We start from the raw sequence: 20278 nt of genomic DNA, 5'->3' as shown, positions 1-20278 counted from the left end.
CTTAAACCACCACGCGGGCCCACTGCGGATTGATGGTTATTAACGACTGCTAATGCAGTCGGGACCAACGGCATAACGTGCCTTCCGAAGCACGGAGGAGCTCGAGATGAAAACTTTTTTTGGTCGATCTATGATCGGCCTTTGCGAAAGTTGCTTAACTTCAACAATCGCAGACCGAGCGCGTTTACCGCTGCGCCACCGAGCTCCTCCGCCGTTGTATACGTAGTATTAATCTTCGTTCTCTGCCTGTGAATATTTACAACGTTCCATAAGCACGTATTACAAAAATAATCACGTACAAATCATTGTTAATACGTTTGTTATCGCTATATCGCTGGCAGATAAGGCATTGTTTTAATATAATTGATTTAAAAATAAGATAATTAATGATTGAATAGGCCAGTTTCCAACTAGTCAAATCAGCCGGGTCTGCATGACAACCGCGCGGCGCGCGGCGTATTATATTGAGCGCTTCGACCAATAAACGATACGAATGCTATCTACGTAGATGGACGTCAAACGGCTATTGGTCGAAGGCCGCGATATAATTCGCGCCGCGCGCGGCGCGGTTACCTTGCTTAGCTTACAGGTACTTTTTACTAAACGTCAAAACACGAAATTACAATTTTTTATGAAAAAGCACACAGTGACGTCATAGAAAAACATGATAAAATGTCGGACTTGTTATTACGATTTTCTTGACTAAAATTTATAGATAAGTTAAGTAAATAGAAAAACGAAAATAGTTTTCGTTAGTTTTAGATTTTTCTTTATTTAGCAATCAGAATTCCATAATTTATCTTGAACCTAATACACGACCCAATTATGCGTATATGCGTTGACAGGTCAGACAGACAGTGGCTTCTGTAAAAAACCGGACCTGTCAAATCTTCAGGTTAGGTAAGCGGACCCTGTGAAAATCAGGATACTAGGGAGATGATGGTGATAAAATTCATTTATTTCCAGGTCCATGTTGGACTTGGAGAAAATTAAAATACAGAACACGTTCAGCTGTTTATTTTATCTGTAACGTGTAAAAAACCGGACCTGTCAAATTTTCAGGTGAGGTTGTGGTCATACGCGAACCTATATTATTAGTTTAGTATTAATAATTATAGTTTGTTTGTTTTCATTTACGGTAAATGCTTTGTACGCATGTAATTGGCAAGAATATACCTAGTCTTTCTATTTATTTATAATACTGTCTCTAAAAGTTTCATTTATGTATTTCTGTATGTGTAAATAAATAAATAAATAATTATTATTGAAGAAAAAAAAACAAATAGGTACCTACATATTCCGTTACCCCAATCACGTCGCATACCATCGTGTCAAGGACGAATCAAATCGATTCTGCGACCTCTATACATAATTTAGTTACCTATAATATTATTGATGGCACCCAGAGTATTCTATTTCAAAGCCTTACTAGGACTCCTGTCCTCCGCCTCTGAATAGTACTGACAGTTACTGCTGCCCTGTCAGATTCCAGGTTACAATCTCTGTGACTCGCGTCAGACAGAGAAATGCGGGGCGGAAGGTAAAAGGGAAACCACTGCCCTATTTTCCCCTAAAAAGTAGCATGGAGAATGCTACACCGAGGAGCTCGGTGGCGCAGCGGTAAACGCGCTCGGTCTGCGATTGTTGAAGTTAAGCAACTTTCGCAAAGGCCGGTCTTAGGATGGGTGACCATAAAAAAATAATAATAATAATATTTCATCTCGAGCTCCTCCGTGCTTCGGAAGTCACGTTAAGCCGTTGGTCCCGGCTGCATTAGCAGTCGTTAATAACCACCAATCCGCACTGGGCCCGAGTGGTGGTTTAAGGCCCGATCTCCCTATCCATCCATAGGGAAGGCCCGTGCCCCTGCAGTGGGGACGTTAATGGGCTGGTGATAATGGTAAGTGATAATATTATTGATTAAAGAACTCCGTGGTTAGAGCGTTGGGCTCATGATGTGATCCGATTTCCGATGGAGATATTGTCGAAATCACTTTGTGAGGGTGTCCTTAAGATGATCCGTGCTTCGGAGCTTCTATGCCCAGCAGCGGGGCGTATATAACATAACATAGCATCACAACTGTATACCCAAAGGGTAGGCAAAGGTGTGTGGTTGCCCACTCTTCGCCAGCTTTGTTTAAGTTCCATGTAATAGGGGGCGAGGAGAACCGATGGCCGCTGGGGCGGAAGGGTTCTGGAATGGCGACCACGCGTCGGACGACGCTCAGTGGGTAGACCCGCTACAAGGTGAACCGACGATCTGGTGAAGGTCGCGGGAAGCCGTTGGATGCGGGCAGCGCGGGACCGATCGTCGTGGAGATCCTTGGGGGAGGCCTATGCCCAGCAGTGGGCGTCCTACGGCTGATGATGATGATGATGAATAGGGGGCGAGCCTATCGCCATTAACTGGGCACAAGTCCTGGAAATCACGTGATATCAATTACCTATGATCCTCTGAGAACCGATATTAGGCAGCCAAATTACTTAATTGTATAACAATATTTTATGAACGTCTAGGGCCCTGTGCCGAGGTTTTTCTTGCAGCTTCTTTTCCCCGGCTATACAGGTTGTGAGAAGCTGCAGTAGTTTTAGGCGGATGAGACGTTCGTTATGTAAAAAATTACGATTCAAAGTGTATGTTGCCTACTGAATGATTAATATCTTCGAATTTGAATAGAATAAAGATACTTTTGCATTTTCATTTGCTCTATTAATCGTCACACTAGTGTACCTGCGCAGACGCAGGTCTGTTGTAACTGCGCGCATCGGTCTCAAGGTCATTTGTTTTTACGCCAGCAGCACTTCGGTATGGTCATACTTTTTTCGTATTTTTTTTTTTGTGATCATACTCTTTTTTAAAATTTATAAAGATCTTGATGAGAGAGGTTCCGGCCAAGTATTTAATGCCAGTTGCGGCAAATCTACAAAAAAAAAACACACGGCACTAGAAGAAATTATGTTATGGCACGAAATAGTATTAAAACTATTGTTACATTAAAAACAAAAGCCACAAACCGTCTAAATGTTGAGCATGACATGAGATGCTTTTTTTTTTGACGTGACTTATTGTAGATTTGCCGCAGATGGCATTAACTACTTGGCCAGACAAATCGGGAGCGCTGAAGGTCTCTCACCCGGTACAACGTTTAAGACAACAGGCCTGAGGGTGCCCAGTTGGGCGCGAACCTGGGCTCAGGGCGTCGTCTGAGAGGAAAAAATATTTGAAAGAATTAATCAACCCAAGTGGATCGATAGCGATAAGCGCTGATTGAGGGAACTCGTCGACCACGCCGGCGGGGTCGGTATCGGGGTCCTGAAGTGTTTGGTGTCGCGAGCTGATTGGCTGCCTCTATGGCTAGAGTAATCGGGTCGTCGGGATCGTATATTACGTCCTTCGCCGATGCTTTTCAGTACCGTCCCTGAGCGGGATGTATTCGGAAGCCGCAACTACCAGAGGATTTGGGTGGTGTGGAGCAGAATCGAAAAAACGTTTGGAAGCTAATTTGAGCCATTGGGCAATGGTTGGCAGACCTAGGTCAATGTGCAGATTTTCATTGCGAAGGAACCACGGAGCTCCCGTGGCTTTCCGCATGAAACGATTGACATGAGATGCGCGTTAAGTGAAACCGAACCTAACATTGTCAAATTTGCGAATGCAAAGTAATTTCAATCTTCACAGTGGTTAACTCCGAATACTAGTTACCTAAACGTGCATTTTCTTACTTACATAATTTAAACATTATTCGTTCGAATTTGTGTGGTTTTAAATATTTTAAATTAGGGGTAAACTCAATTTCCGTACTTGTTTACAGGGGTAGTGTCATTAAAAAGGTTAAGAACCACTGTTCTGGGTCTTCGTCAGAAAAAAATAAAAAAATAAATAAAAATAAAATAAAAAGGAATGGAGCTGAAGTAAGCCTATTTTCTACGACACACAAGTAGGTAGGTATATACCTTCTGTTGTCCATGATAACGTGGACAGTTTCATTGTAGTCTAACGTAATTATGACTATGTAAAACATGTCTACAGTTTATGCTTACACACAAAAACACACGCCCGGAGGCTCTAAAGGGATGGCCAGAGTCAGTGTCGTTCTCGAGAATGTAACTTAAAGTGGGAATGTTCTTGTTGTAAATACTCTTTAATAGTAAGGACACTGGGCTGATTTTTTTTTTTATTTGTTTTTGTTTTTAAGGATTAGGCACCTAACAAACCTTTTTTATATTTATTTTTTACTTTTTTTTTACTACTATGTGCCCACTTCGTGACAGAGCAACACTAAAATAAACTTCTCATCAATAAAAACTAAACATTTTTGTTTATTAAATGAAGAGTTTAATTAAATTTTAAATTTGGAACGTCAAAAACCTTATAAATCCGGTTTTTTTTTACTGATATTATTATGATAATATTTACGAAAAATAAAATGGCGAAAAATTTAGGTTTTTTTTATGAGAAGTGTATTATTATTAACTTTCGTCAAATCAACACGAAAAAAAGTATTAGCAACATATAACTACAATACAAATGGGCGGCCTTAGTGCTCTGAAGCAATATGTTCAGTCCGCCAGTAATGGCGCAAATGTATTGAACTTTTTACTCTATCACCTCAACCCAAACCTAGATTGAGTATTTTTTACTAATATCTACTTCGTTTTTGCCGCGGCTGCCTTGTCCCAATGTGTCAAGGGTAATGGTTGCATCACTAAACATTGTCTGATGCTAATAAACTGTGGCGGTCGATTGTACAATCACATCACTAATTTAAGAGCCACGCTCTTGTCTGTGTAGCATTCTGAATGCTACTTTTTTAGGGAAAAATAGGGCAGTGGTTTCCCTCTTGCCTTCCGCCCCGCAGTACTCTGACGCGAGTGGGATGGCGCCCAGAGTAGTCTATTTCAAAGCAGTACTAGGCCTCCTGTCCTACGCTTCACATACCTATGAAAATGCATTTCTCAGGAATGTGTGTTTCGCGATGTTTTCCTTCACCGCTGAGCACGTGATATATATTTTTTTTATTTGGGTAGCTTACAGCCTCTTTTACAAAGAAGTCATGAATTTAATGACTTTAAAATCGTCATTTACTTGTTACAACTGGCATATTTATTTATAATTTGAACAGGTGTAAAAAGTTTTTCAATAACTACGTATCATGAATAGTGTAGCCTCATAAGCGCCTTTTTGAGAAATCACATTCTTCAGTCCTAGTACGCTATATAAGCTATAGAAACATGCTATAGAAACACGACAATGGCATTAATCACTTGGCCGGACAAATGGGGAGCGCTGAAGGCTCTCACTCGGTACAACGTTTAAAACAACAGGCCTGAGGGTGCGTTGGGCGCGAACCTCGGCTCAGGTCGTCGTCTGAGCGGAAAAATATTTGAAAGAATTAATCGACCCTAGTGGGTCGATAGCGATAAGCGCTGATTGAGGGAAATCGTCGATCACGCCGATTACTACTTACTGTTGTAAGTAAGTAGTCGTTACATGAGCCATGTCGGGGGCCTTTGGCGGCTCAATAATAACCCTGACATCAGGGTTGATGGGGTTGGTAATCCACCTCACAACCCACACGATAGAAGAGAATCCGAGACAGGGTCCGCTTACCTAATCTGAAGATTTGACAGGTCCGGTTTTTTTTTTATTGTACAATTTTATTTCTTACAATATTAACCCGCCAAACTGTTACGTTTGATGGCGAGATGCGCTTATCTAATAAACATAAATTTCTACTCACCTAGATAAGCAATAAAATAGAAAAACCATAACAATCAAGGTAACTTACAATATATAAGGTCCAAGAAACCCATCGCTCAGCTTAGATGCCATTCTACATAAGCGCAGAAGCGACTGCCTGTCTGACCGTCCGTCTTCGGTTGATTGAGGGGAGGTCTTTGCCCAGGAGTGAGACGTATAAATATATATTATGTAGGTTAAAATGTTACCTATTATATAAAAATACCCAAATAAAATGAGAAATAAAAATAATGATTTGACTTTATCAGAATGACCTACATAAATCATTTTTTATAGCGACACGATCAGTGGCGTGCCAACCTCGGGAATGTCCCAAAATGGGAATATTCCTGTAGTAAAAACTCTTTAATAGGATATCATCATCAGCCCATTAACGTCCCCACTGCTGGGGCACGGGTCTTCCCTATGGATGTATAGGGAGATCGGGCCTTAAACCATCACGCGGGCCCAGTGCGGATTGATGGTTATTAACGACTGCTAATGCAGCCGGGACCAACGGCTTAACGTGCCTTCCGAAGCACGGAGAAGCTCGAGGTGAAAAAACATATTTTTCTTCAATTATTTTAAGGGAGTATGGGCGAGTCTGGTCCAAGAATCTCCACTGATGAGACTTATGTGAAATGAAACCTTATGCTTTCCCTTTGATTCTGGCAAAGTTCTATCAGATTCTGTCCCGGAGTTCTTTTTTTACGTCCATGTTTGTCCTGGCTAAAAATGTGATAAAATACAACTGGGGACTAAAATCAACTCAAGATCGTTGCTGAGTAACTAAGTCTTCATATAAATAATTATGTCTAATATTGTTGTCACAATAATACCTACTTACTTTGTTTACCAAAACCGTGACTGATAAAAGACCTTCTAATAATTATAAGTAATTTAAAAAAAATCACGTATAACCTTCATGCTTGCGTAATTTTAAAATTGTTTACTTTTTAAATATTCCAGAAATTGCTATAGGTAATATACATAGGCATACAGTCGAATAAAGTGTAATTAACTTATCAATAATAGTTTTATTATAATTACTGTTAAATTCTATCATTGTTTACATTAATTAAATGTTCAAAGTACAAAAAGATAGTCGACATCGTAAAAAACCTAATAAAAAACGCTCGCTCTATTTTCCAATCTGACCGGGCAAAGAATTATATCATTCAGCCTGTTTACCTTTACACCAACAAAATTACCTACAGATAACAAAACGATTCCCAGTTTCACAAAAAATACTAAACACTTTTGACACAAAAAACACTGGATTTACGTAAGAGGTCACTGCACTCCAAAACGCACTATTTTTTTTATTATAAATAGACTGACAACGCACCGCCTCCGTCCGAAATGGAGTTATTTTTAAAAAGTAATTTTGAAATGTCGCGCATGCGTCGTACTCGCGCGCGCTTTTCGTCCGACTGACATTTTGAATAGACGAGTTGACTAAAATACGGCGTGTGCATAACATCGGCGATGCCACACTTAGATAAATCTGTTACTTCATTTATAAGTCGTTATAAAATATAAGTATAATCACCTACTGTATCTTTACCGAATTGTAGAATAAACAATAGTACTAAGTATGTAATAAGTACATACACACAACTCGTGTGTGAAAGTTTTTGTATGTTCCAGTGTCCAGGCTATGATTTATGTTTTCCTATGCCAACTCAACCTTATATACGCCTAATTAAAATAAGTAATTACTGAAGTCCTCCTGTTAAACTTGAATGAAAGAATCCCCCTTCCTTCCCCTTCCCGACCCTTTAATAGCATCAAAATAAATCGCTCAAAATGTAGAGCCAGAACAAAATATTATTGTAAACATATTACAGAAAAGTTACGTAATACCGACCTTAATGTAGATTTGCCGTTGCATTAACCACTTGGCCGGCCAAATGGGGAGCGCTGAGGGCTCTTATCTTATGTAAATCGGATCTTATGTAAGTAGGTAAAGTTCAAAAATATTTTCAGTAAGTACCTTAAATCCTGAAAATTATTATTTATATAAAAATAACTAGATGTGCTGAAGTTTTACATGTAGAGAAAAATAGATTCATGAAGATTTTAACCGTCCAAATTAAGAAGCTGCTTTATCTAAACTAAATACTCATATAACAACACCTTCTGAATTTATCCGTCTAACTTTGCACACTTAACCCAACAAAATTCAGAGGATGCATTTTATTTCTAGGTTATTTTGAACAGGTGTTGTTTCAAATAGGTCGCATTATGTATTTTCACGGATAACCTTGCTAGATCAAAGAGGTTATGTAAGTTATTAACGTTTGGTTTGTGAAATGTGTTTTTTAATTTAGTCGGACTTTGTCTGTAGTGTAGTAGAGCTAGTCACGAGATACAGATTAGTCTATGATTCAACTTATTTTTGAATTCGAGCCAAATTCAAAATGTCAGGCCAAATTGTGTCTTTTTGCATTGATTCAGCGTTTATTTGATCTGTTTTCTGATGACTTAGATCTAGTTTAGTTGTTTCCCGCGTTTTTGCTTGTCAATAAATAATAAACTTTATTAAAAATTGGGGTTAAAATGGCCATATCGGAGCAATTCATCTATGAAAGCAATTTGACATTTGCGCATATAAAAAGTAAGTGCGCAATGCAAACAAATGTCAAATAGCAATATAGCTTTCTTAGATGAATTGCTTCGATGTGGCCATTTTGAAGTACAAATATGTTTACTTAAAACTGAAAATTATTCTAGATAGATTTTGTACGACTTGTACAGGGGTCCCTAAACTAGGCAATGCCTGTATCTTAGGGAAAATCAATACAAAATCAAATGCATGTATTGAAGAACTAATAGTTAACAAAAGCAACTTAGGACCTTATATCCTATGAAGGACATAATATACAATACTTACGACCCGCTTAGGTACTCTAGCCATAGAGGCGGCCAATCAGCTCGCAGCAACAAACACTTCAGCAGGGCTAAAAAGTGATAAAATTATCGATCGATTCAATAAATTTTGTCGAAATCGATAAGTTTTTTTTTACATGCGTGGCACGTGATTTTGTTCGTATTTTGACAGAACGACATGACTTTTTTGGGTTCAAATATTAGCACCAATAACAGCCCCCGTGGTCTAGTGGTTAGAGCGTTAGGCTCACGATCTGCAGGTCCGGGTTCGATTCCCGACGGGGACATTGTCGAAATCACTTTGTGAGACTGTCCTATGTTTGGTAAGGACTTTACAGGCTTAAATCACCTGATTGTCTGAAAAAATAAGTTGATTCCGTGCTTCGGAGGGCACGTTAAACCGTGGGTCCCGGCTATTAGCCGTAAAAAATACCTCCACCAACCCGCAGGAGCAGCATGGTAGAGTATGCTCCATACCCCCTCCGGTTGATTGAGGGGAGGCCTGTGCCCAGCAGTGGGACGTATATAGGCTATTTATGTTTATGTTATGTTTATTAGCACCAATCGAGTGATCGTGACAAAATTTTTTGCGCATGTTAGCTTTACAGGACATCGATACCGACCCGCCGGCCGGTGTGGTCACTGGTCCACTGACGCCGTGTCGAAAAGCAATCAGTAAAATTGATTAGATTTACGTGTTTAAAATAGAAAACATGATAAAATGAAAGAAATTACATATTTGCATGACCATAAGCAGGCATTAAGATAATCTAACGATAAAATTGCACGTACCTAATTGTTTTATTTACATACATACATAAAGTCACGCCTATTTTCCACCGGGGTAAGCAGAGACTATAGAAGACTCCACATTCATCAATCGCTTCATACACGCACGCCGGTTCAGAGTAGATCGTACTGAACCTTTTCTAAGGACATCTCCAATTTGGTCATCGTAAGTCCTTCTAGGTCTTCCTCTGCCAGCCCTACCATCAACCTTCGCTTTATATACCGCCTTTGCAATCCTATTATTCTTCATCCGCTCTACGTGTCCAAACCAACCTAACATTCCCTTCTCAATCTTAGTCACTATATCGTCTTTTACACCACATCTCTGTCTTATCACACTGTTTCTCACTCTATCACTCAACTTCACACCGCAGATGCTACGCAAAGACCTCATTTCTACGGCATTGATCCACATTATTTACATTTTATTTATTAAAGAACAAGCGACCTGCCCCGGCTACGCTCGGGTGCAATGCTGAGGAAAAAAATAAATGATTTACGACATCACATTAAAAACCTCAAAAATAACAGTATTTCTCCACTATTTAATGGATGTTATTATACATATAAACCTTCCTCTTGAATCACTCTATCTATTAAAAGAAACCGCATCAAAATCCGTTGCGTAGTTTTAAAGATTTAAGCGTACATAGGGATATAGGGACAGAAAAAGCGACTTTGTTTTATACTATGTAGAATCTACACACATAAACACAGACATACACACACATGACCGTGAAAAATATATACAATAGGCCAGTTTCCAACTAGTCAAATCAGTTACTTTTTACTAAACGTCAAAACACTAAATTACTAAGGAATTTGCATGAAAAAGCACACTGTGACGTCATAGAAAAACGTGACAAAATGTCGGACTTTTTATTACATTTTTCTTGATTACAATTCAAAAATACGTTAAGTAGAAAACGGAAGCTTAAAACGGAACGTTAAGCCGTTGGTCCCGGCTGCATTAGCAGTCGTTAATAACCACCAATCCGCATTGGGCCCGCGTGATGGTTTAAGGCCCGATCTCCCTATCCATCCATAGGGAAGGCCCGTGCCCCAGCAGTGGGGACGTTAATGGACTAGTGATGATGATGAGAAAACGAAAAACCCTTTTTATTACACCCAGGCACAACACATCTTCCACCCATTATTATTCTGATCAAAACAAAGAGAAGCAATATGGGTAGCAACATAATTCTATACATAATTTGATCCACATATCAAACGCCAATTATTTTTATATTATTATTCTGCTATTACGTTGTATTTTGGAATAATTATGTAAGTACCCGAGTAATGAGAAAATAGGTAATTATCACGGTAAATCTGTACAAAGTGTTATTGTACTGCACTCTGATGCTATCATGAGACTTTTTAGTGTAGTTGGTCGACAACTCCCCCGATACCGACCCCGCCGGCGTGGTCGACGATTTCCCTCATTCAGCGCTTATCGCTATCGACCCACTAGAGTCGATTAATTCTTTCAAATATTCTTCCTCTCAGACGACGCCCTGAGCCGAGGTTCGCGCCCAACTGGGCACCCTCAGGCCTGTTGTCTTAAACGTTGTACCGGGTGAGAGCCTTCAGCGCTCCCCATTTGTCCGGCCAAGTAGTTAATGCCATCTGCGGCAAATCTACAATAAGTCACGTCAAAAAAAAAAAAGGGTCAACAACTGGCAGGTATATAGATTCTGACAGAAACTATTAAAGAGAGTTACTTTGACCTCATCCGTACACCCATGAAATTTCCTCGCAAGCATATTGCCTACGATGGACATGACGCTCCATATTCAGGTCATCCCTACGGTTGCTGCGACCGTTTAAAGCGACCTACCTTTCATGTGTTCTGAAGTGTCGGCCCGCATGATGTCTGTGAGGTAGTGTTCCAGGGACCGCATATTATCCAGACCCCCTCGTTCCTGGAACAATAAAAAAAAATACAAATTTTATTTTTTTATTTTATGTCCATAATAAAATTCTTAAACAATATCTTTACAGGTATACCCAATGCGATATGGATACATCACATACATACATAAACTGCCTATATGCGTCCCACTGCTGGGCACAGGCCTCCCCTCAATCAACCGGAGGGAGTATGGAGCATACTCCACCACGCTGCTCCAATGCGGGTTGGTGGAGGTTTTTTTACGGCTAATAGCCGAGACCAACGGTTTAACGTGCCCTCCGAAGCACGGAATCATCTTACTTTTTCGGACAATCAGGTGATTCAAGCCTGAAAAGTCCTTACCAAACAAAGAACAGTCTCACAAAGTGATTTCGACAATGTCCCCACCGGGAATCGAACCCGGACCTCCAGATCGTGAGCCTAACGCTCTAACCACTAGACCATGGAGGCTGTTATCGATACATAAATGCGATTAAATATTTTATAAAACAAAATATGAATAACATCTAGTACCCACTGAAATAATTTAGTTTTCAGTTTTAGTTCAAACTCAAAATTAATTCAAACTCATCATCAACCCCCTAGCATTATCCCGTTTTCCACAGGGTCCGCTTACCTAACCTGAAGATTTGACAGGTCCGGTTTTTTACAGAAGCGACTGCCTGTCTGACCTTCCAACCCGCGAAGGAATACCAGCTCAATACAGGTTAGGTCACGTACCTCCAAAAATGCATTTCTCGGGAATGTGGGTTTCCTCACGATGTTTTCCTTCACCGCTGAGGACGTGATGATCATTTATGATCCAAACATGAATTCGAAAACAAATTCGACAATAGGTTTAGGTCTGTGCTGGATTCGAACCTGCGACCACAAAGTGAGAGAAAAACTTTACAAACTAAACTTGAACTTGTGATAAACTATTTTATTATAGTTTTAGGAATTCAGAGTGGAAAATATTAAAAAAAAATAGGTTTCAGTTACTAACAAAAGAATTTTAATAACAATTAATTAATTTAAAAATACGAAAACAAAAATAACTAACGAACAATACGAAACTACTAGCAAAACAATTCGATATATAAAGAGAAATAAGTAAGACAAATAACGCGCGGCGCAACACGTCCGTTCGGTACGAAGTCGAGTAAGCGAAAGAGACGGCAGCGTGGAGGGGAATCGTATTTATGCAGACTGGTCACTGACGTCACCGTCCACCGGTACACTGACGGGGAAACTCGCTGATACGGCCACTCCTGACTCCCTGACGTCCTCGTCAGGCGTAGGGAACGGCTCTATTTCGGGGTCATCGAGCAGCGGCATGGACCTTGAAGATGGACCAGGTTGAAGTCCTTCGTCAGGCTCCAGTCTTCCTAGTCCTTCAGCTCCTGTATCAGACCCAGTAGAGGGGCCTGGTCGAGACTCTGTAACAATCTCTGTCTCCTCAGTACCTGAAATCGAGTATAAATCTTTATTTTATGCCACCTCACATGAATTACGAGTTACATAATTTGTACCGATCATTGTAAGTCACAAGAATATAATTTGAAGAATAAGAGATAGATAGATAGCTAGCTAATAGACCTTTTAACCCAAAGAAAAGCAATAAAGTTACAACGGTATCCACCTCACTAGAAAATCTTACGGTTATTACTTGAAAAATACCTAAGTAAATAGTAAAAATGTTAATTAGTGAGGCTGAAAAAGGAAGAAAATAACATTAAAATGTAAAATAGCTGAAACATAAAACTCATTAGCAAGTTATCTATTTATGACTCTTTATACCAGTCACAAACAAATAAATCAAAGTTATTCATTTATGATTCTGCAATAAATCACAAATAAATAAATAGGTACCGGTAATAGCGCTTTCCAAGTAACTGTAGGCAGAGGCCTTAAGTCCGCATACCTCACAGTTAATACAAGGTCTGTCTACTCATAGCACAGACATCACACAAACCTCCAAAAAAGGCTTCACACGTCTCAGGAGTCCATTCACCACGCCAGGGTATCATGAACTGAGCGGCAGCATAGGTACTTTTCCCATAAGCTCCGGCAAGCAACTTGAGCTCATAGCGCCCATTGTCCAAAACACGCAGCACACGATATGGTCCCCGCATGCCCGGATCCAGCTTGCCCTTGGACTGCGCGTACTTCACGACAAACACCAGGTCATCCTTGTTGTAGACTCTGGGTGGTTGCCGGCCCTCGTTGACCCGCGCATCCTGCTCAGTCCGGTTCCTCTCTAGCCGCTCGGTGGTCCTTTGCCTGGTGAGCTCCCGCAGCGCGTCGCGGTTCTCGGGTGGAGTATTCACTGAAACATCTCTTATTAATGTACGAACCAACGGCGTTGTGTTTTCTGAGCCAACAAGTAAATTTAGGGCAGATGACTGTGTGGTTTTCTGCTTTGTCAAATTTAAAGTTAGCTGTAACTTCCACAGTACTTCTGACCATTCACTCTTTTTATGGTTGACTTCAATTCGTAACATGTTCAATACAGTGCGAATGTATCGTTCCGCTTGGCCATTTGCATGGTGCATTTCAGGGGTTATATGGTGAACTTGACAGCCCATTTCATTCACCCAGGAAGTAAAACCAGCGGACTCAAACATGCGCCCTCTGTCGCACACAATCATTTTTGGAGTTCCAAATAACGAAATGACATTTTGGAATACCCGTTTCAGTTCAACTAAATCCTGACGATAAATGGCAGTTAAAAGGCAAAATTTTGTAAACGCGTCGACAATTACAAAGACATGTTTATATCCTAAAGATTCTGACAATGGGCCCAGAACATCTGCGTGTATAACCTCAAAGGGAGTGTCAGGTTTCGTCCATGAAATTATAGGTTGCAAAGGAGCGCGAGGGACACGTTTGTGCGCTATACAAGTCAGGCAGTGGCTTATATATTTTGAAACAAAGCTGCGAAGACCAGGAAACCAGAAGTGCCTTAAAATCAGATCAATAGTTTTCTCAGCACTAATATGACTATGTTCGTCATGGAAAATACGCAATAAGCTGAGTCGATTTCCCTTAGGTACAAAACACAATAGTCTCGGCTCACCACCTACTGGGGTATATCGGTAGTACAGTATATCATTACGTTTAAGGTACCTAGTAGCATCTATTTGACCCTGATCTAAAGCTTCCATTAATCGTTTCGTTTCCTCATCCCCTGCCTGTGCTATTTGAGCCCAATTACGTGGCTTGTCAATATTATTTATACCACTGACCGTAGGATTACGGCTTAAGTAGTCTGCATGTGGCAACATGACACCCTTGCGATATTGGATGGTAAAATTAAAATCTTGTAGATACACCCACCACCTAGCCACGCGAGGCAACAAATCTTTTTTCTTTTGTGTAGCTTTTAATGCGTTACAATCAGTTACCACGGTGAAGGGTGTACCTATCAAGTAATGTCGAAAATGCCGTAATGACTTAACGACAGCAAGAGTCTCAAGCTCATAAGAATGATAACGAGCCTCGGACCCCTGGGTTACTTGGCTATAATAGGCCACTACCCGCCGACTACCATCCCTATGAACCTGTAACAATACCGCGCCATAACCTGCACTGCTCGCGTCTGTATGAATTTCAGTGGGTAATTCAGGATCGAAAATAGCGAGAATAGGCTCACTAGTAAGGAACTTAATGACCTCTTGACGCACTCGCTCCTGGTCGGGGCCCCAAACAAAGTTAGCATCCTTTCGGGTTAATCGAGCAATACACGCTGTTTTTGTGGAATATCCAGGAATGTATTTACGGAAATATCCCGCTAAGCCCAAAAATTGGCGGGTTTGTTTCACGTTACTTGGCACCGGGGAGTTAACTAACGCTTGAATCTTAGCTGCGGCTGGGCGGACGTTTCCATTCGAAATAATCCTTCCTAAATATTCGATTTCCTCACACAGAAATGTGCACTTACGTAAATTTATAGAAAATCCGGCTTTTGTGAGGGTAGCAAGTACTTCTTTTAAAGTTTGCAAACCCTCTTCTACTGAGGAATGAAGAATCAAGCAATCATCAATGTAAACCACTACTTTACCGGCATCGATAAACTCTCGGAGAGTATTACTAATTATCCGTTGATAGACGATAGGCGCATTAGCTAAACCATATGGCATTTTCACATATTCATAATGGCCTTCTGGTGTAACAAAGCCAGTTAAGGGAATTGATTCATCGTCTAAGCTTATTTGATGGAAGCCCGTTGCCATGTCGAGAGATGTAAACAATTTACTTTTACCTAACCGGTCAATATGGTCATCAATTATTGGCAACGGGTACCTGTCTTTTACGGTAATGCTATTAAGCGCTCGGAAATCGACACACATTCGGTCCGATCCATCCTTCTTTTTAACAAGGAGGACGGGACTCGAATATGGGGATTCAGAATCCCGCACGATACCTTTGGATTTCAGGTCTTGAACTATCTCACGAACCTTTAACTTCTCGTTAAGCGACATCCTATAGGGCCTATAACAAACGGGAGTTTGGCTATTCAAGGTAATATGCATTTGTCCGGTAGTAACTGTCGTTGCAGCGGTGCCAGAAATCATAAAATCCGAAAATTGCTCCAGAGTAGATGTAAGACGTTGATAGTACTCACCAGTCAAAGATGTGTTTATTCCATCAATCGAGATTGGTTTGACGGCAGATACAGTAGCCGGATTATATTCGTAAATCAAACGCTGCGAATCCCTAGTCCTGACAAATTTTATACCCTCTCTATTCAAAACATCCGTCCCTATAATGAGTGGTGCGTTCATGTATTCATCGGGCACTATTAAGAGGTCCGCCTCGATAGAAATGTCCTCCAGTTCGATAGTCACGGTAATATACGACGTGATAGTGATAGGTGAGGCACTAACTCCTTTTATTTCGCGATATGTAAATTTGTGAGCACACGAGAGATGTTTAACTACAGATGACGAAATAAGTGATGCGTTTATAGCCCCACTATCAATCAATATGTCAACCGGTATGCCCTGTACTATTCCTACCACAATATCTTTGGATTGATGTGGATTGACGGTGGAACAAAAATTTACATTTGTTTGCTTGTTGGCGTCCGACCGTTGTTTTGCGAAACAAACACTTATATGATGCCCGTCCTTCTTACAGTAAGCGCATACCACATTAGAACTCGATTTTGGAGTATTCGAAGATTTGTTTAATTCGGTCGAGGGACCCGCGCGAGATTGATCAATTTTACGTTTTTTCGTACATTCCACTTGTTTATGACCGGTTTCTCCGCATATATAACATTTGACAGGGACGTGTGGCTTTGCAAATGGGCGTTTTAAATTGTTATTCGGTTTATTGTTAAAATTTAATTGATTACCGTAACCAACGGGACGAGAATTTTGTCTATCTTTCGAGGGTAATTTAATAAAAGTAGCTAAATAATTTACCAAATCATTTGGTAGTAAATTCGCGTTTACAGCCGAAGCCTTAACATGAGGGTCCCTAATGCCACGGATCACTATAGACGATATCAGTTCGTCACTCAAACCCTTTACTATGCGTAATCGGAGCAACGAACGACGCGCATATTCTGCATACGTCTGATAATGATCCGAATCTGTTGACATGACTTCGTATAAAATACTTGCCATATCAACTCGCCTGGCACATAATGGCTTGAAATCATTTTTGAAATTGGTCCAAGAACGGTCATTAACCACCCACATGTCAAGCCAAACCCTGGCATCGCCCTTCAAACAATTTCCGATTCTCGATACGCATTCGTAATCATCCCATCTATTATTAAGTTTGGCCCTGTCAACTTCACCAAACCATACATCCACATCATGGATGCTGGGGTCGAAATTAGAAACGTAATACGAACGCGAGTTATCGGTTTTCAGCGAATGTATAGCCTCCACAATTTTTTCAGCAGTACCATCCATGGTTACAGCAGGTGGGGGAGCAGGCGTATTATCTACGACCGACCTATTCTCTAAAGCATTGAGCCGTGTCACTATGGTATCTATAGATCGTCGATACAGCCGCGACATTGAAGGAGTTGTAGATCGTGAACGAGTATTACGAACGCGACGACTACGGCTCTTATTTCGATCGCGTGATTTGCTACGAGATGGTCTTCCACGTGAGCGTCTATCGCGCGATCGCTCCTCACGTATTCGCCTGCCATCCGAACGAGATCTATCGCGAGGACGACTTCGCCTACCCATCGTGTTTACGAATAAAAATTTGAATTTTATAAAACAGAAATTTAGAAATTAGCAATTAGCCGAAAAGATGTGAGCGTGAAGGTTTAATAGATCCCACTTCTGATTTTAGGAATTCAGAGTGGAAAATATTAAAAAAAAATAGGTTTCAGTTACTAACAAAAGAATTTTAATAACAATTAATTAATTTAAAAATACGAAAACAAAAATAACTAACGAACAATACGAAACTACTAGCAAAACAATTCGATATATAAAGAGAAATAAGTAAGACAAATAACGCGCGGCGCAACACGTCCGTTCGGTACGAAGTCGAGTAAGCGAAAGAGACGGCAGCGTGGAGGGGAATCGTATTTATGCAGACTGGTCACTGACGTCACCGTCCACCGGTACACTGACGGGGAAACTCGCTGATAATAGTATATTCGAAGTATATTTGATTTGATTTTTGATGTAAGTAAGTAGTCGTTATATGAGCCATGTCAGGGGCCTTTGGCGGCTCAATAGTAACCTTAACACCAGGGTTGATGAGGTTGGTACTCCGCCTCACAACCCACACGTTAGAAGAAGGTTATTATTATTTTAGAGACAAGTATTTCATATTTTAGGTCCCTGCCCACCCTCTAACACCGCAAGCGTGCAGCCCAGGACACTGCCGTCGGGTGGCCTACTGACCCAGATCGCCCTACGCATTGTGACGTCATAGCGCAATCGTTACGTCACCTCACTGCAGAACTTTGTCCGTATCAGATCTGCAAAATACTGATAGATAACTTAACCACGACCCGTTTGTCCGGCCAAGCGGTTATTCCGGAGTGGAGACGCCTTGTCCAACAAGAGGAGTGACTTCTTAGACTTGCTTCTATTTCTAATTTATCTTTGACCAAATATCCTATTAGAACAGTCAAAGGTACATCCATCGCAAGATGATCTAAAGCCTGGGTTAAAATGGCCACATCGAGGCAATTCATCTAAGAAAGCAATATTGCAATTTGACATTTGCGCATATAAAAGTAAGCGCGCAATGCTCACAAATGTCAAATAGCAATATTGCTTTTTAGATGAATTGTGTTCTTTTTTATACAAATTGCTTCGATGTGGCCTTTTTAACCCCATCATCATCATCAGCCCATTAACGTCCCCACTGCTGGGGCACGGGCCTTCCCTAGGATAGGGAGATCGGGCCTTAAACCATCACGCGGGCCCAGTGCGGATTGATGGTTATTAACGACTGCTAATGCAGCCGGGACCAACGGCTTAACGTGCACGAAGCACGGAGGAGCTCGAGATGAAAACTTTTTTTTGTGGTCACCCATCCTATGACCGGCCTTTGCGAAAGTTGCTTAACTTCAACAATCGCAGACCGAGCGCGTTTACCGCTGCGCCACCGAGCTCCTCCCTGCTGGACTAAAGTAATCGAGACCGACTCGTTGACATGCCATCAATCACTCAACACACATTGACTACAAAGGACGTATCCTAACTTACCAAAATACACACGCTTCCTTTTATGAACAGGGCGGTTAAAATGGCCACACCGAAGCAATTCATCTAAGAAAGCAATACTGCTATTTGACATTTGTTTGTTTGCATTGCGCGCTTACTTTTTATACTTATGCGCAAATGTCAAATTGCAATATTGCTTTCTTAGATGAATCGCTTCGATGTGGCCATTTTAACCCCCCTGATTTTCGTTAAAACTAACACCATATATAAACTCACGACCATTTCAACGGAATTGAAGATAGAGTTTGGAAGTGAGCGCAAAACGCGCGCCAAACAAGTATGAGCAAATACATTGTTTTAAGGTATAACATAATTATGTCTGCCCGTAGAAAATTATGGATCTGCCTACTCCACTCCAATCTCATAAGTCATCCCGTGATCATGGCACTTGCAACAGTGTCGAAATATCGGGAGTCTCATATCCCCATTTAAACGCGGTAAGAACCCGTTATTATGTGCTTTAATTATGAGCAAATAGTTCATACTTCAACTTTGCACTCCACTCGTGCGCAAATTTCGTGAAAAAATGTAACTTCTTTATTTACTTAAATTAATAAATAGCTTAATAAGAAAAACAAAAAAAAATGTTTTTGACAGTTTCTGTCTTTATTTAGTGATCAGAGGGCTTTTTGGCGGGAACGGGACGGTTGCTTTCTTCATTGAATAATCTAAATAATTAATACGAAGTGGTGTTTTGTGGTTAATGATCGCATTAAGTTAGTCGGAAAACATTCGCGATAGTGTTATTATATCGGAATATTCAATAAACAAAGTGTATCTATCTATTTTCGCTTCTTGCCAACAAGCCGCTTCATAACTCGAAAGTTTATGCGGTTCGGAGTAGGAGTCTACTCCGAGGGTGGGGGCTTAGGTTTCATTATCATCACCTTTCATCATTTCATTAATCATCATCACGAAAAAAAAAACCATAAGACATGGCTGTATGGGCGTAGTTCCTTTTGCCTTGCCCTTCGGGGAAAACCAAAACAAAAAAAAATATCTTTGACCTAGAACTACCCAATTATCACGTTAAAGGTTAACAGCGCTATCAATATAATAATATATTATTTTTAAGGAATCTAGGTTGGAAAATCCGTCATTCTTTCATACTATTTCGGGGGACGTCATCAAAAGGAAGGTTTGGAGTATACTCTCCTCTACCACCGTGGAACAATGCTGTTCCATTTCAAGTCAGAATCTGGGTCACGCTCACGATGGTACAAAAGAGTCATCCGCCCCCTACCA

At 40.6% G+C, this 20278-nt stretch overlaps 1 protein-coding gene across 6 annotated transcripts in view; it reads right to left on the bottom strand.

Moving 5' to 3' along the window:
- Positions 1 to 20278, bottom strand: part of LOC126379507 (translational regulator orb2) — an 85707-nt gene that overhangs the window by 45106 nt on the left and 20323 nt on the right. For 3 of the 6 annotated variants that reach the window (XM_050028290.1, XM_050028293.1, XM_050028294.1), the window contains exon 1: positions 6932 to 7238. Coding sequence is in view for 2 of the 6 variants with exons in the window: in XM_050028288.1 (XP_049884245.1) it covers positions 6956 to 7223 (268 nt within the window). In the remaining 4 variants the exon portion in view is untranslated. Of the gene's footprint in view, positions 1 to 6931; positions 7239 to 11261; positions 11347 to 20278 lie in introns of those variants that run through there. The other 3 variants (XM_050028289.1, XM_050028292.1, XM_050028288.1) reach the window with 3 other exon arrangements.

The sequence above is a fragment of the Pectinophora gossypiella genome, chromosome 29, assembly GCF_024362695.1.
Source record: "Pectinophora gossypiella chromosome 29, ilPecGoss1.1, whole genome shotgun sequence".
Classification (NCBI taxonomy): Eukaryota; Metazoa; Arthropoda; class Insecta; order Lepidoptera; family Gelechiidae; genus Pectinophora; species Pectinophora gossypiella.
Note: the sequence above shows the minus strand (reverse complement) of the source record. Positions and strands in the feature narration are given on the sequence as shown.